This window comes from Pogonomyrmex barbatus, unplaced genomic scaffold (genome assembly GCF_055798465.1).
Source record: "Pogonomyrmex barbatus isolate J1 unplaced genomic scaffold, ASM5579846v1 scaffold5, whole genome shotgun sequence".
NCBI lineage: Eukaryota > Metazoa > Arthropoda > Insecta > Hymenoptera > Formicidae > Pogonomyrmex > Pogonomyrmex barbatus.
The window spans coordinates 10925391-10942313 of NW_028297149.1; the positions used below are offsets into that span (position 1 = coordinate 10925391).

Genomic DNA, 16923 nt, shown 5'->3' on the forward strand with positions numbered 1-16923 from the left:
CGTGGTTCACCACGTCGGCTATCACGTCGTTTTATTCTCGAACGAGGCAAATAGCGAAAAATTGCAGCGGCAGAAGTTCAGCATTGCGTAAAATGAGTCGGTGGGATACTCGAGTATCGACGATAATATCGCTTTTTACGTTAACAAATAAATTGTGAGGATGCTTGCTCGACGCGTCGTCGAGCAAGCACAATGACAGATTCGCTTTTCACGTTACGATCGTAGATTTATCAATAATGCTTTTATATTTAGCGTACAAGTGATTTGGATGGAGATGGTATATAAATAATTTTCCAACATATTTTTGTCATTCAGTTGCTCGGCTATTCTTGTTGTCGGATTAATCATTACGCTCATCGTGTTTATATATATATATATATATATATATATATATATATATTGTTTTAACACAATATAAGAATAATCTTTTTTCCCTAAACTTATTTCGCGGAGATATTTTTACGAATGTTTTTTTTTTTTTTTTTTTTTTTTCGCAGCACTTGTATCGGAAATACACTCATAATCAAATAGAGCGTGCAATTCACTCTCGGGAATTTACATAATCATTTCTAGAAGCTACGCGAGTCGACCTGTGGCGCAAAAATTTATACGAATCCGACGAGCCAACGGCGAAATAATGTGAAGGAAGTTTTCTCGCCGAGAGAACGAGAAAAAGAGAAAAACTCCCCGGGACGCGCAATACGCGAAGTCTTCCTCCGCGAATGCTAGACGGTGCAAACAACTTCGGTGAACGATAAAAATTGCCGCATAAAGTTTCGCGCTCGCAATTCTTGGTGCGCATTCGACGAGGGAACTGGTTCTGACCTATTATAGATTCACCATCCAATCAAGGACGGGTAAACAAGGAGAGGCACTGCATCCTGCACCCTGTTTGTAGTCTTACGCGAGACAATAGAGGAGCACTTGTCGATTTATCCAATAATGAAGGTTCCAGTATTGCGCTTTTTACGGCCTGCTGGATATTTATAGGCGAGAAATCAATGTCGATCATTAATCTTTTACGAAATTCGCTATGACGGCGCAATCACCTGCACGGAAAGAAAGTTAATCTTAAAAATAGAAAAGAAAAATATTCTCTATAAACTCTCTAAACGAGGATATTATAATCTTCTTAAAAATTTTAGTCTTGCTTTGATTAAATTTGCATTGGTGCATTGAGCATTTTGCTTAACTCGAGATTAAAAGTCCATATGAAAATTATAATATTCTTATATATATATATATATATATATATATAATAGTATATAATCTCGATTTAAAACTAATTTTTTTTTCTGTGCGATTTTTCAATTATCATCCCTCAATTTCAAAAAACACTTTCAGAATCTCTTTTCTATCATTAAGTTAAATATTGAACGAGTTTTGCCTTCCATCGATGCTCAATTAAGATTGTGCCAACGTCGATTAAAAATACCTCAACCTTCGGTGAAAATTAGATTATGCGACATTAAGCACAGTCACGAGCGATGAGGTCAATTATAAGAGCCGATATTCCCATTCTGCCGCGCTTCGCGCAATGCCCGTTTCTCGGGTATCGTTTGACATCTTTCAAAGGATATCCCGGAGGAAGCGAAGGAGAATTAGATGAATCCTTCTCACAATCGCCGGACGCACAATCGCCGGAGCGAGACTGTTTCGTCCCGTCTGAATAGATCTTCTGGCATTCATCGAAAAGTGGGCCGTCGCGGAGTTTTTCCCAGAGTATCTCGAACCGTAACATAAGGCTTCGCCTTATAATAAATATCTCTTCCGAACTGTGTTTCCACGCGGATCTTGCGTCGCCAGTCGTGTCATTGCACGGGTTTCATCTTCTGTTACGCGAGCAAACGAAACCACACGTCGCGTGTGTTGCGCTCACGAGATTGGAAGTAGCGAGCACCACTCGAGCGAATGAACAAATTCGTATTCCTGTTTTCCTATGTAAATCTAGCCTCCCTCCCGATGTACAGCGCGTATCTCTCGAAAAATATCTCGATACGGAAAGAGAGAGAGAGAGAGAGACTAAATAATACTGCGCTTGTTATAATAATATAATTAGCCCCGGTAAAAAAATAGATAAATGATAAATCCTAGTCCATTATATATTTCTTGTATAATAAATCCTATTTTCAGAAGTCTATTTTTCTCGAAAGCTTGAAAGCTGCCTGGAAGCTGGAAACTAAAATAGAGACGTGATGCCGTAATCCTATCTTGTACTGTTTAAAATTTTATTTCCCACACGTGTACGTGGATCAAGCGTAAGGAAAGTGCATGAATATCAAAGAAATTCTGCTATCTGAGTGCAACCAGAGTCAATTACGATCGAATTCATCTGAATCGCGAGTGCGAGCTTTTAGGCGTGTATTCCTCGCGAACGCGAGGACGCTTCGACGTCCCGACATCGCGGAGGAGAAATTCAAGGCTGATGACGCTCGTCGTCGGGCGACTATTCGTTTTCGTTGCATTTCCACTTCCGGAAAAAGCCACCGTCCGGCCAGCAGCGCCGACTGGGCGCGATAAATTATCGCGCGGACAACGGCGAGCGAGCGCTCTCTCCGTGAATTTCCCTTATCATAACGCGCGTGACCGAGTTTGCTCCTCGTAACATCGGTATATCTCGAAAATCCGGTCTTGCAAAAGAAAAACAGAACGAGATGGGGGGAGGGGGAGAGAGAGGGTAACTATGGAAATTCACAACGCCGGCGATACTTTCTGAAAAGTTCGCTTAATATCAGAAGGTATATATCGACGTTTCTCCGTCGGCTATTTTTAACGTCGATATTTTATCCCCGCTATTAGTTCTGTGTGCCTATCGTTATTATTCTAATAAAATCAGTCATCCATCAATAACCACCAATAAAATGTTTATTTGTATCGTCAAAGCATGTGTGTGTCACTGCCGACATCGAGAGGCTTAAATGGCACTCTGTCAAAATGATAAAAATAATAGCTTCTATTTTTGGCCTATCAATCGTGCAACATTGTAAAAAGCATTTTCGAGAAATTTGTTGGCGTGTTATATCGAACGTTATGGAAACGCAAATGGAAATTTTCGGTACAGTAACCATAATTTCGACGCAGAGCGAATATTTTTAAATTTAAAGCAAAATGAAATAAAGAAAAAAAAAAAAAAGAAACGAAGGGAGAATTCGATTAGAATATTTTCTTTATCTCTCTATCGTCAAAAAATTCATTTTATCGTTTATACATATATGATATAAATATTACGTATCTATACACATTCAGTTGTAAAAATAATCGACTGGTGTAACGCTGGTTATTCCCGATAGTTCGCTCTGATATACCGCATGTAAATCCATTTAGCCCTTCGGCTATTCGTTCGATCCAAATTTTTGGTATTTTCGCGATATATCGGCCATTTTTTCCTTTCCCTTTTTTTGCCCCCTGCGATAATTTGATATCCCGCAAGTTTGATTCCCGCTGCCGCGATTTAATGCAACACGCGGATATTTTCAACGCGTAACCGCACCTCATTTCGTCGCCGGATAAATTTATTAGCATCGTTTATTAGAAGGGATTACGCGGTCGCATGTTATAGGTGAATAGATTAAAACGCTTCTGTCCGCCGGCGAAAGTGCGGCATGCGAAATTATCTTATCTGGGTCGACCGGGCTATAAACTATCAACGACAGATAATTATCCATTACGGTCCTCTTACGAGGAACCACGCGAATTTTCCTACGAGACTGCGCTCTACGATTTATTTATTCGAGATGACGGGCCAGCATTGTGCGATATGATTTAAACAGCAAGGGATCAATGTTGCGGACCGCAGTCGGTTTTGCGTAATGTTTTTTAATTTTTCCGCGACGGCTCGCGGCGTTTACTTGTGCGCGCGAGCTACGTAAATAACGGATATAATAGCTCGCCATAACGCCAGTCGAGCGGCGTGCTAAAGGCATAATTTACGATAAAAGTGCGATCGCTGGTATCGCCGTGAATATCGATTTTATAATGCGAAGCGGGCGGAGCTGCGGATGAATAGAGTTCCTCGCGGAGCGTGGTGCGGAGCGCGCGGCTAAATGGGAAAAGATTGCTTATTAAGAATTTATCCCGAATACTTTTTAGCCGCCTTTCAATTCAATATGTCTAACGATGAATAATAAAAAGCTCGGCGAGGAATTGCAATCGTCAAATCGCCAATCGTGAATCTCCGCTAGGGAGAAATTGACTTAAACTGAATCTATCAAGCAATCTTCACGGATGAAAAAGATGCATAAAGATGCATAATAATGAAGTAGACGGAAGAAAAGAGAGAGAGAGAGAGAGAGAGACATCTCCGAAGTGGAATATCTTGGTATCTTTATAAGCGATAAGTGGTTTTATTTTATTGTCGTTTATTTTCGCTACGCTTAAGCGAACGTTAATCCGAAATACAAATATTATGCAATTTCATATCGCCATTGGACTGACATTTTATTTTCATTTATTCGCGAGGCGGCTGAGGGAAATCCGAGCGTCAGCGCGAAAAGAAATTGCGAGCAACACGCGCTTAATTTAATTGCATACGTTGGCCATTTCCGCGATCGCGATATTTTCGCCGGTCCGCAATTACGCCAGCCGCGATGAGGAAAAATTATCGGAATGGGAAAACCGCGATCGCGGCGAAAGGAGGAGCGAATAATGACTCCGCGGCGCGCTTTTTCGCGATATCTGTGCCGGATGTCGGATGGTGCCCCATGGACGTGTTGTAACTTTCTAAATTATCGTCGGCAATTTGTTCGTTCCCTAGACTTGCGCTCTGCGAATCGTTGCCCGCGCGGATTAATCGGTTGTTGGTGTCGCGGATCAACGATTAATTATTGACGCTAAACCGAAGAGATGCGGGGAGAGCTGTTTGTAAAAATTCGCGCCGCATTCGGAAAACAAGCCGATTTGGGGGGCGAAAGCGCCATTTATCGCGATCGAGTCAGTTTATTCCAAATATATTAATATCTATAGATATAGTCAGCGAGAAATGTGGAGAGGGGGGGAAATAAATGTAACGATCGATTCGTTTGACTTGCAGGCCTGCGACTGTCTGGGAGTCAGCAAAGAGTGTGATTACTTCGGGCTGAAGTATCAAAATGCGAAGGGCGAGGAACTCTGGCTGAACCTGAGGAACCCCATAGAGCGGCAGACCGGTGGTGGCGTGGCGCCTCTAAGATTCGCTCTGAGGGTTAAGTTTTGGGTGCCGCCTCACCTGTTGCTGCAAGAGGCTACCAGGTAAGGAAAATTAATCGACACACGAGCCGCGCCCTTCTTTGCCCAAGTACAATTTTTAGAATCAATTTATAGATAAAGGTCCTACAAAAAATTCACAAGTTTTTTATTTAAATTCGAATTTAATCGAGACTCGTAGATTCTTCGATATATCTTTATTATATTGTTTCCGACGAGACGATAATTCATTTTTTCTATTTCGCGTTTATGGCTTCTCGCGTCGGATGAGGTTTCGAAGGGGATCTACATGTAATCTCGTCGATTCCCAAGAGGCTCGCGATGTTCGTCGTCCCCTGACAATCGGGAGATTGAAGTGGACGGATGGTTTACACCCTCGGCGCGACAAACGAGCAACCCTCTGCCGGATTGATTGGCCGCCGTCGATGTGATTTCAAGCGGAAGCTTATTTCGGGGATTACCGCGACATTGTCTATATAGTTAAATTGGACGTCGATGATACCTAACGGGATCGTGATAATCTCACAATAAGACTCCTCTAGAATGCTCCTGATCCACGGTAGAGGCTCTTAAGCCAAGTGTCCCACCGTCTTTCTTTTCCTACGATAAATTTCCAGTATCGGTAACTGGAAGTAGTTAGAGCAATCCGTCTTTTGCTACCGTCGCCGGTTTAATTACGGGACATTTGCATTGTCTTCGAGCCCTCTCCGTGCCGTCGACGAGCCCGAACCCCTTTGCGCCCTTTATCGATCCTCGAGCGTTTACGCGCGGGGGAGAGTTAGTTTTAAAAATTCAGCCCAAGAGTTTCACGTTTCCGTAATGTCCGATCGCGCAACTCCGTTAATGCGATACGAACTCAAGCACAATAATTGCGTTCCGTGCAGTTTGTAACAATATGTAATAAATCCCGCGAGGAATAAAGTTGCCCGGTTGTTATTTTATAGAATCAACAATCGGCGCGGTAAGCGCGGAATGAGAGACCGCCTTCGGGGAATGTAACGTCGCGGGGAGGTGGAAGGGGGAGGGAGTTCGGCCGGGGGCTCGTTTTGTTTGAAGTTCCGATTGGCTCGTTACCGCGGCGCGACGCCGCGTATTCAAAGCGGAGATTCACCGTGAACTCTCCGCGATAGTTGCGAATTGCAGTCGGTTGTAATCCGACACTCGGGTGCACTCGTGCGAATGCAACGATGAGAGGAGCCATACGGAAGCCTCCCCGTCCGAATTCAGAAAATTGTTTCCGCCGTAAAAGTCTCTCGGAGAGAGAAAGAGAGAGAGAGCCAGAAAGCAAGAAAACTATGAGAAAGACAATAAGAAAGGGAGAGGGGCGGGAGGAGGGGAGGAGAAGAGAGAGACAAACGGAAAGAGGTAGTAGAAGTAGGAGAAGGAGAGACGTAGAGACAGAAACAGATGGGAACAAATAAGAGAAAGAGAGAAAGAGAGAGCGCAAACATTTGTGCAATCAGCCGGATTCCTCGGGCGATCCGTGCGATCCATCGATCCTCGAGCGAGCACGTACGAAATTGCATGCTGGCGTCGTGGGAGTACTGATTGTATCTGGCGATATCACATTGTAGGGTATGCGTCTTCGGGGGCGGCGGGGGTGAGAGCGACGACGACGGTGATGCGCTTCTCCGCGCGGGCGAGGCGCCACGGTAAATAATGTTATGCGCGGCGTCGATGCGATTTATTTTGCATCATTCGCGGCATCCGTACCGTCACTGTTACGTGACGTTCTACGACCGCAATACAATCGCCGCGGGTCGCGAGATTGAATCGCGTCGCTGGAGTGCAAGGCATATTTGGAAAAACTCTCTCGCGAATTTTTCGTCGTCGAGATAAATCTCCGTCGAACGGGATCATGTGAACGGCGATGAGAAATTTTAAGAGAGAAAGTAAGAAGAAAAGCTTGTTTATAATGGGTAGGGTTTTAATTGCGAGTCGAATGAACGGGAAATAATTCTTTCCGTCCGCGATTATAAATTCGTGGCGAATCCGTGCTCCTCCGTAGTTTTCTCGCGCGAAATAAAAATGCGAGGATAGTCCGGCAAGGATCACTCCGAGTTTTTTTCGACGAATTGACGCAATTAAATGTGGTCAGAGTCGGTCGTAATTAGTAGCGTCCCGCAGATTTCAACGGATCGAAACGTAATTTCAATTTAATCGCGGTCGCTCGAATTACCTCACATGGAGCTAAATGCGCGAAGAGTAATGCGTCCAGCGTGCGAATTAATTCGTTGCCGGTACTGCGACACTGCTGTTGTAATTGCGCCAACTGACGTGACGAACTCTCTCGCTGTGTGCAGCAATATGTATCCGAGAGATTTACAGGGAGTTCTTCCTCCGTGCGCAACGCGAAAAAGACATGATATTACATTCATACAATGTTGCGAAATTTACGCTTAAACATTTTCTTTACCAAGAAATACCTTCTCTTCTCGAGTCGAAATTTTTCTTCTTTCCATCTCAATTAAGATTTTTACATCTGTTTTGATACTTTGAATAATCAAATCGACCTCTTTTAATATTACTTAACACCTGTAATTCCCATTTAAAACCAGAAAGTTCTATTAGAGATAATTGAGCTCTTTTAAATCTCAAAGAAGAAAATTGTTTACTGTTTACTTCAAATGCAAAGTAGGGAAGCTCAGTTCTCATAAAATAAATCTTTATCGCAATCCTCTAGAATTTATAAACGTTAAAAATAAGATCGAAAATAGGAGTAAAATTTTAACTGGGGTCTAAGCTTCAATTAAAGAAAAAAAATGGGATCAAATTTGGGTTATTTAATATTTAACCTTACATTAGAAATTAATAACGTTAAATTTTCACGCTAATTTCGAATGTTAATAAAGAATAAATGTAATTAATATGGATAGTGAAATTAATAATAGACAAAATATAAGAGCAGATTTTCAGATTTACTTTTTTGGCTAAGTAAGCGGGATTTTGCGGGATTACATTTTACCAAAAAAGCCGATTTCACAGGCCTCCCTCGCAGCCTCTTAATCCGCAACGCTTGTGGACATCTCTTTCTGACATATCCTTTGACGTTACCGTGTCATCGGCCGCGTTAAATCCGATTAGAGATTCATTTCTTGCGCTTTCAAACGTCGATCACCGCGCGAACTTCATCATCAATTTAATCATTACTCAAGATACGAATTACTTCGCCACCGACCGGATGCGTTATCTTAATTACGCGAGAGTTTTTACTCGGGATCGGGCGAATCGCAATTAATCTCTCGGAGGCAGATGCATAAGCGAATTAACAAAATTATGACGTAAATTATTAACGTCGCGCTTATTTTCCGCTCTAGCGGAAATATCTCGGGGAGTCGTGTGTACATTCGGCGGTAAAATCCTGAGGGTGCCGCACGAGCTCGGGTAAAAGAGTTTGTCTCGGGCTGCCACATAAGATACCGCAAAATTAATCCTGACGTGGGTCAGATTTAATTGCGTTACACCGTGCCGTTCGTGACGTCGGTCTTCCCGAGAAAAGCGCCATCGAGGTTTTTGCAGAACCGACACGCCGAGATGCGCGAGATATCCGCGGATGACATTAATTTCTGGCTGAGCTGCGTCGAGTTTTAAATATGTACCTTTACATCGCGAATGCTCATTCTATTATTTTTTGCAATATTATCGACGAGGGAACCGGTGACTGACGTATTTAATCATTTACCACTCAGTGAAATTAATTTGCAGTTTTCGTTTTCGCTATCGTTCAATCGATACTTTAATTTCGAGTCATGTTAAGCTCGTCGGCGATATTTTCATCGTCGACTGTCAACATTGGAAGCACATAGAAAGTACAAAACGTTGGGAAACGCGGATGATTTTTTTTTTTTTACCCTCAGCGCAGTGTGCTTCATCATCATATTTTATCACTGAATATAAATCACCGGGTATCACGTTAATTATTTGCCGCCATCGATACCACCTGTGATTTATCGATCTGCATTTTTATCCGTTCGAAAAACGCAATTTTCTCATCGCAAATTCGGACAACCTCTGTCCGACGTGGAGGCTTCATACCGGCGTTCGCGCGTTTGATTTATCGGCGATCTACATTTCGTTTGCGAACGACATTACGACTTTCCCGTCACATTCCGCCCGTAAATTTCGGGAAGATATACGGTCGCGAAGTGACACGCCTCACTATTATCGCATCGCGATATGATCGATGATTAAAAATACAGTGAGTTGAAAATTGCCATATCCACATTTTATGGACCGACAGCGAAAATTAACGGACTGCGCTATTAATTTCGCAATGATGATTCGTCGCGAAATTTCAATGAACGCCGCCGTTTGCCCGCTGTTTGCTCGTCGGATTTATGTCGCGGGGCGAAACTCCATCGCTCCGTTCTTATTAATTCGCTTTGCATTAGCGAAATGTTGCTAGCAGGATCGTCTATCATACGTCGTAACGGTGAGAGAGAGAGAGAGAGATAGAGAGAGAGAGAGCGCCGCAGTCCGTTTCTTCCAACTGCGAAGTCGCGACGTTGATAAAGACAAAGTGTTTCCGCATCCGAGGCGGTCGGAACTCATAGTTATCTGCGGAATTACAATCGCGACTTCTCATAAGAATACCATACGCGCGAGTCGTTTGTCACATCGTTTTGTGTCGCGAGATCCCGAAGATTTCCGTCTGTGGGGAAAAAAATTCGCGAAAAGAAGCACGAGGATTACGTTACATCGTTATTTTTAGCGATTATTAAAGTGACATCTTGCGTTTTTGTCAAATTGAAATATATTTAGCGAACGGAATAATTTATAAATTGTTATTGTGTGTAAATATCTACAAATATGGATATGGCGTGCATTTCTTTGCACAAGGTATTTATTATTTGTAATAAATTATTATTTGCTCGCAGTACGTAATAAACATATGCAAATTATTACATAGAGAAATTATCAATTGTGAAGAATAATACTGATAATTGTAATTGATATTTGTATCTCTACGATATGCAAATGTAACTGTTTGATATGCGCATTTCATATTTAGGCACATTTATACAAATTTATATTAAATTTATACAAATTTATATATGATCTTATTATCTATGAGAGAATTGTTATTTGTATTGTAATTTTATATTGATATCTCAATATTCGCCATCAAGTCACATAACAATTTTTTAATTTTTTGAATTTTTTTTATTAATATTGCATTCTTTAGCCAAGGTTCATAAAATTTTAAAATGTCACTTGCCTTTACGATCAATAAAATCATCAAGATCAGTGCGATATTTGATGTTTAGAATTTATATTTGCATGAAAAAATATTTGAAAGTGTATTAAAGCTTGTTATGTTAATACGTCAAATACTAGATAACGCCAAAATTGGCAAGTGGCGCAAAAATCAACCATTACTTGTCCTTAACATGTCACTGAAAAAAAGTCCAATGGTTAAACAAAAATTTCCATAACGGTAATAAATGGAATAAAATAAAACGTATGTATCACGCTTTTGCGGATACATACTTGTGCGGATATAAAAAAAAAAATGATGGGCAGAAAATACGCGGGCAGGAAACAGCCGCTTTTATCGCTTGTATATCGGTAAAAAAAAAATATCGTTTCGCGTCTAAAATTGCGTCCACCATCGTCGACTATCGCGTCGCATGGAAAAAGGTCAGTAGCGCGGCATGTGCTACGTGTTGTAAATTATAAGTTTTATCTCTCGCCCGGCTTTACTCCGATGAGAAGAAAAATGTCGTCGGCGTGCGACCGTCAGAAACGAGGATGCTACAAAGGAAGAAATTCAAGTCCGTCGCAGTAGCCTCGAGCGAACCTTTTTGTCCCGTTTGTACGTCACAAACGTAACGCCCGCGTTTGCTATTCCCGTGTAAGAATTCAAGAAAATTGTTAGCTGAAAACCGTTAAAAAATTTCGAACGAGAAAAACGAGAAAGAATTTCAAGAATTGAAATTGACGCGTTTTCGCGTCTTCGACCGTTTGCCGTTTCATACGAATTATTTTTTTACAGAAATCCAACGGAGCTCGAACAAACGCGGGCGAATTCGAATATTCGTGGTATTCATTAATATTAATATTTGTGCGATAGCATTGTACGATAGCGTTGATACAAACGTGGCATATATATTCAATGATATTCCGCTCCGTAATCTGGGTTTGACAAGGGCGAAATAGCCGACCGGACGAAACTATATACCTAACAACGGTATATTCATAGCCGGCCATTATTTGATGAATAAGCGTAGTTTCTACGAATTTACGAATCTCCTACGATCTATGCTAATTCCTCGCAAGAAACACCATTGTAGTTTACGCGAAACATAGATCCATGAATAACGATCCGCTATTAATCGCGGGACACTTCCGCTTCGATCGCAGGAACGAAGATAAAGGGTGATCGCTTTCCCGAACTATAAATGACGCTTCGTAGGATGCCGAGATAGCTATATTTGCGCCCACCGTTAATCTCCGAATGGCCATTGAAGCCAGTTAGGAACGGAAGTTATAAAGGGGCGGCAAAACCGCGAATCTTGTTCGAGACGCCGCGCGAATGTTTTACAGCGGGCTTCGGAAGTTCGGCGGCTTTTTCTCCGGTCTGGTCTCTCCCTTTTGTCAGCGGCTCCGACCTCGACATCTCCCTCGCCGGGGCTTTCCGCGCGGAACGAAGCGCGATGGTGATTTTGCGAAAGAGTCAGAGTGGGCCGAACGCCAGGAGGCGAATAACACGCATCGGAGGCGCGCACGTCCGTTCGATAAAAATAAAAGTAAATTTGCGGCGCACAAAGGACGCACGTCCGGGCCGGAAAAACTTTCGGCCGGGAAAACCGAAACGCGGATAACCGCGCGGTGAAAAAGAGCGAGGGAGCGGCGAGGGATGCGACTTGCACGCTAAAAAGGGAGATAAGGGAAATAAGTGCGGCGTAACCTAAAAGGAAACGTAGTCCTGGCGACGAGAGTAGAGAAGTCGGGAACGGAGAGAACGGGTCGCGCTTTAGGAATATAAATCAGGATTCATTACAGCGCGCGGTATCGTCGTAAAATATTGAACATCTGCCAGTGATCCTCTCGATATCCAACGACTTCGGAATATTTCGCAGTCAAGCAATTCACCAGCGTCAAGATCCACCGTCAAGATCTTCTTCTTCTTCTTCTCCTTCTTCTTCTTCTTTCCATTCTACCGTGGGAATTTGCTGCGGACGGATCAGAGATTCGTTTGCATTGGCGAACACTCCGGGAAACACGGAATTTGATCGCTAGTAAATAAAGAGAAAACGGATTCACAGCACATTGGCAGCGCTTTATTAATCATCACGCGGAAAGAAAATCTCTCAGCTTTTTACTCAGCGAGAAAGTTTCCGATTGTGAATCATCGTGTTTTCCTCATCTCGTCGCATTTTAATCGCCCATTTAACTCTCTCCTAGCTATATCATTTTCGCCGCGGTCGAATTTATTACCGTTGTGAAACAACGATTCTCGGATAATTGCGGACGTGTAAACTTGCAGATCTCGCGTTTTTCTTGCAAGTCGCGCGTGTGCCAATCGACATACACACGGGGTGTTTTACACTCCTGAGTTCTCTATCCTCCCCTTTTCTCTTTGCCCTCGACTTGCCACCGGCTTTGTGCTTGGGAAGACTTGCTACGTAAATCTTGAGTCGCACGTTAATGCATTTACGGCGTTGCGCACGGCGACGCAGCGCGCGCGCGCGCGCACTTTGGCGGATACATTTTCGAGTATCACCCTGCTCGGAAGAGATTTGTCCCCGGCAGCGTGCGAGAGGTGGCAGGAGCTCGCAGGAGACGGCGGGTTCATTAGCGAGGGACGATATAATTCAGGGAGTTAGTCGTTTGTAAATCAACCCCGCCCTCCCGAGTAGCGGGTTAAAGACTCGAGCATGTGTCGCTGCGCGCACCGCGGGAAATTAAATGAAATATTACACTCTGTCACGGGATAATTCTTTAAATAAATTTTCGTTAAATTTGTGTGTGTTGAACACAGGCACGTACATGGTACCGCGTTAATTAGCCGCGCTTTATGCTTAAATTTATTACGCCGCATTTGCCGGAACGTCATCCCAGAACGTGAATCTACATAAATTTCCACGAGCATTATCGGGGAAATGATTGTAAAATCAAATCACGGATGAGCGCTAAAATTTATTATCTGCGAATGGAAGGTGCTCCTCGCGTGTCATCGAGCGAGAGATTTGCGCGTGTCATCCCGGCGCGACGTTCAAAGCAGAATCCTGCGAGGATGCGTCGCGTCGATTTCGCAACTCTCGAGGTTAAGTCGCGAAATAACAATCCCGTTTCCGTTTCTCCGGGGCTCCGTTGCATCGAGTTTCTTGCATCGGCTTTCTTTCTCTTTCCCCGGACGATCGCTTTGTGTAACTTTTCCGGGGGGGCGGAAGTATCGATCGATTTCGAATTCACGGGTCACGCGGCGCGGAACTCGTCGCGCCATATCGTTTTCGCGGAGAACGGCTTTCCGGGCGGAAAAAGGAAGCGATAAGTTAACCGTCGGGAATGGTTTGCCCGCGTCTTTCGCCGTCGATTACGTGGCGGAAGAAACTCGAGGATATTCCCCCGCGCGTGCATCTTTTCCTAGCGCGCTGACGATGGTCATTCCCTCTCGCAATTGCGAACTCCCTTATCGCGACAGAAAGTAATATGGAATCCGGAAGAAAAACTTAAAAAAAAAAATACAAAAATACGACCTTTTACGACACACCATAATTATAATATAATTTTGTACTTTCGTCGAAACCTTCGCAAGCATTCTTATAGAAATATACGTTATTCTTGAAATGGGACATTATTCTATGAATATCTATCTGATCTTTAAGATCATCATTTCTGATAGTACCAAATTTATGTTCTTTTAATTTTGCGGTATGATAACGTTTGTTTCATTCCGGACATTTTCCCGACGTTTGCACGACGCGCTAATCCGCCCGCGCAGTGTAGAGAACTTCGTTGGCGATTTGGGTCGGATGAAAAAGAAAAACTTAAGTCCATTCGTAGAACGCTCGTCGGTGGAGTACGTGTACGTGTATACGTTGAAGATATAAACCAACAATTTTCGGGCTGCGCGAACGTTCACCCGCACAACTACCTATGACAACTCCGGCAAATCTCTACGTCACGTGCCGCAAGGCGGATTTAAGTGCATAATTCATTGTTACTGTAACGTTGCGCATCCAAGTGAATACGGTGCACTCTTGTGAACAGAGAAATTTCACGTGATGCAATTGTAAAGAGCGGAATTTCTGTCTGCCTGTTCCGTTCTAAGCTTTGAAATGTCTAAATATTGAACACGTTTTAAACATTTTTTTTTTTTAATAAATCCTAGTCCCATTTTGGATTCTTAAATTTTGCACTTTGAATCTTTTATGAGAAATAACATACAATATTCAATTATTGATCGATATTCCCGATAGATTCCGATAGATCAGAATGATTTGAATCCTATTTATCCTCACATTTTATTAATATTTTCATATCAAATAATATGCAAGTCAAGTTAAATGAGATTAATTATTATAAATTTATTTTAAATTAAATATAATTAATCGTAAAATTAATAATCAAACATATAATCAAGAGTAAAGTGTTATTATCTTTAATATTTCTCTCTGATATTTGATTTCTAATATGTCTTTATCCAATTGCGTGCGTAAAAACTATTTATGAGAATATTAAATTTTTTGCTAAAAAAAAATCAACTGATTAAATGAAATAAATTTTGTATGAATAATATCTGAATATTTTGCAAATTCTTTTTTACGGAATTTTATATGAAAATTATCGAAATTTTTTTTCTATTATTTTTCGTCTTCTCTATTTTTTCTATCTATTTTCTAATAGATAATTTGATATATGTATATACATATGTGCAATGCGGATAGCAGCCATCTTTTAACTCAGACATGTTTTTTTGCTGTGTTTTATTTCTGTGGAAGTTCCACCATACCACAATTTTTGCGGAAGTGGAAAGGTAATTGTTGATACCTCGTGAGAATATTAAATTGCACAATTGCGTGTTTTATCCGTCAGTGCATAGCTTAATTCGTGTTTATTATCACCTCGCGAGGCAAGGAAATTTGCTGGAAAATTCTGGAATAGCTCGGGATATGAGTAATTAAATATAAATGTTTAAATGCGAATAAGAGAAAAAAATTAACATAGAAAATTTAAAGATACCTATAAACAAAATATCGTAGTAGTGTCAATCTTATTAGTACATATCAGTATACAAATAATCAGTATACAAATGTGGTATTTTCTTACTTTTTTTTAACAAATAAAATATACGACAAACTCTTTGTCCTTCAAATTTTTAAAAAAATTTTGTCCAAGTTCTAATAATACAAATATTATATTTTGCAGGAATAAATATTCGATAAAATGTTGCAGCATGATCTAATCATTTAATAGTTTCACAACACAATACGATATAAAATCCAGCCTTTTCCAACATGAGATAAAGTTTATTTAAAATTTTATATAAATTTGTATTTATAATAAATATCAACGTTCGAAATTACATTCGTTTTCTACAAAGTGAAAATGCTCTAGCGAATAAAAGTCACGTATTTTATTCGATTCTAAATATTATTAAAAGAATCTAAAAATACTTCTCTATTACGATATATTACATCGCGCAGACGCGTTACCACCATCATCACTAACATGACTCTCGTGATTCTTCGGTCGAGAGCGTCGCCGAGAAGAGGTAGCAACACACTTTCATAGATCTTTTTACACGCTCCGTCTACCGTCGTAGGTTTAACTACTCCGAGTGCACCAGCGAGAGCACACAGCGATCGGTGGCATCGGAGACACGCTCGTGATTTACTGCCGTTCGCGTTTTACCATCGGGTAAATGCTCCTTCGCGCGCTCCTCCTTCCGGCTTCTCGTCCAACTTTCCGCGATGGAAGAATATCAATTTCGCGGCGGCATTGTGTCGGCGGCCGTTTACGATCCCGGAAAATCGGCGGGAATCGCGCGGAAGTGAGCCCCGTAAAGGCTAATCTGATTTACAGCGGAATCTCAATCTGAGAGAGAGAGAGAGAGAGAGAGAGAGAGAGAGAGAGAGAGAGAGAGAGAGAGAGAGAGAGAGAGCCGGTCGTAAAAGCCCGGTCGGACTTTTATGCGCGCGCTGCGGAAAAGAGCCAACTTTGATATTAAGGATATATTTCCCTCCCCTCGGCGTGTGTCTGGCGCGCGCGGGAGGGGAAAAAAGGGGAAAAGCTCCCCTCCGCAAACGCTTTTAAATACCGCGGAGCTAATTGCGAGCGATCTCGAGGATGGCAATCGCGGTCGCCATTCGAGTTAAGTCCCCTGGAGTTGGTTTTCTTCTTTTTTTTTCTTTAAAAACTTTTTCCCTACTGAAGTATCCCGCTATAACGATATACCTGAAGTGATTCTCCTTTTCCTCTCGTTTCTTTTTACGCCGTGTCTCTGAAAAGATTTCAGGGATAAGCCGCACGTGAAAGGCGAGCACGGAAGTAAAAGAGGACGATCGGTTCACATTAGAGGGGCGAATTGCTCGATCGCAGCGAACTTCGCCTTTGAGAGAGATTAGCTTGGTAGGAAGTTTATGGAAAAGGACATAATTAGTTCTTGAACCAATTAGTTGCACAGCTACGTCCGTAATAGCGTCAGCCTGACACAATTAGGAATCTATCTTAAGACAATTATTACGTTTGTATTGTTATTAATAAACGCAAACGATTACATTATTTATATTACAC

At 41.9% G+C, this 16923-nt stretch overlaps 1 protein-coding gene across 1 annotated transcript in view; it reads left to right on the forward strand.

The window, feature by feature from the left end:
* dnr1 (E3 ubiquitin-protein ligase defense repressor 1) overlaps nt 1-16923 on the forward strand; it is a 152504-nt gene that overhangs the window by 118218 nt on the left and 17363 nt on the right. Inside the window, exon 2 of the mRNA XM_089081775.1 lies at nt 5030-5226. Coding sequence (XP_088937901.1) covers nt 5030-5226 — 197 coding nt within the window. The remainder of the gene's footprint in view (nt 1-5029; nt 5227-16923) is intronic.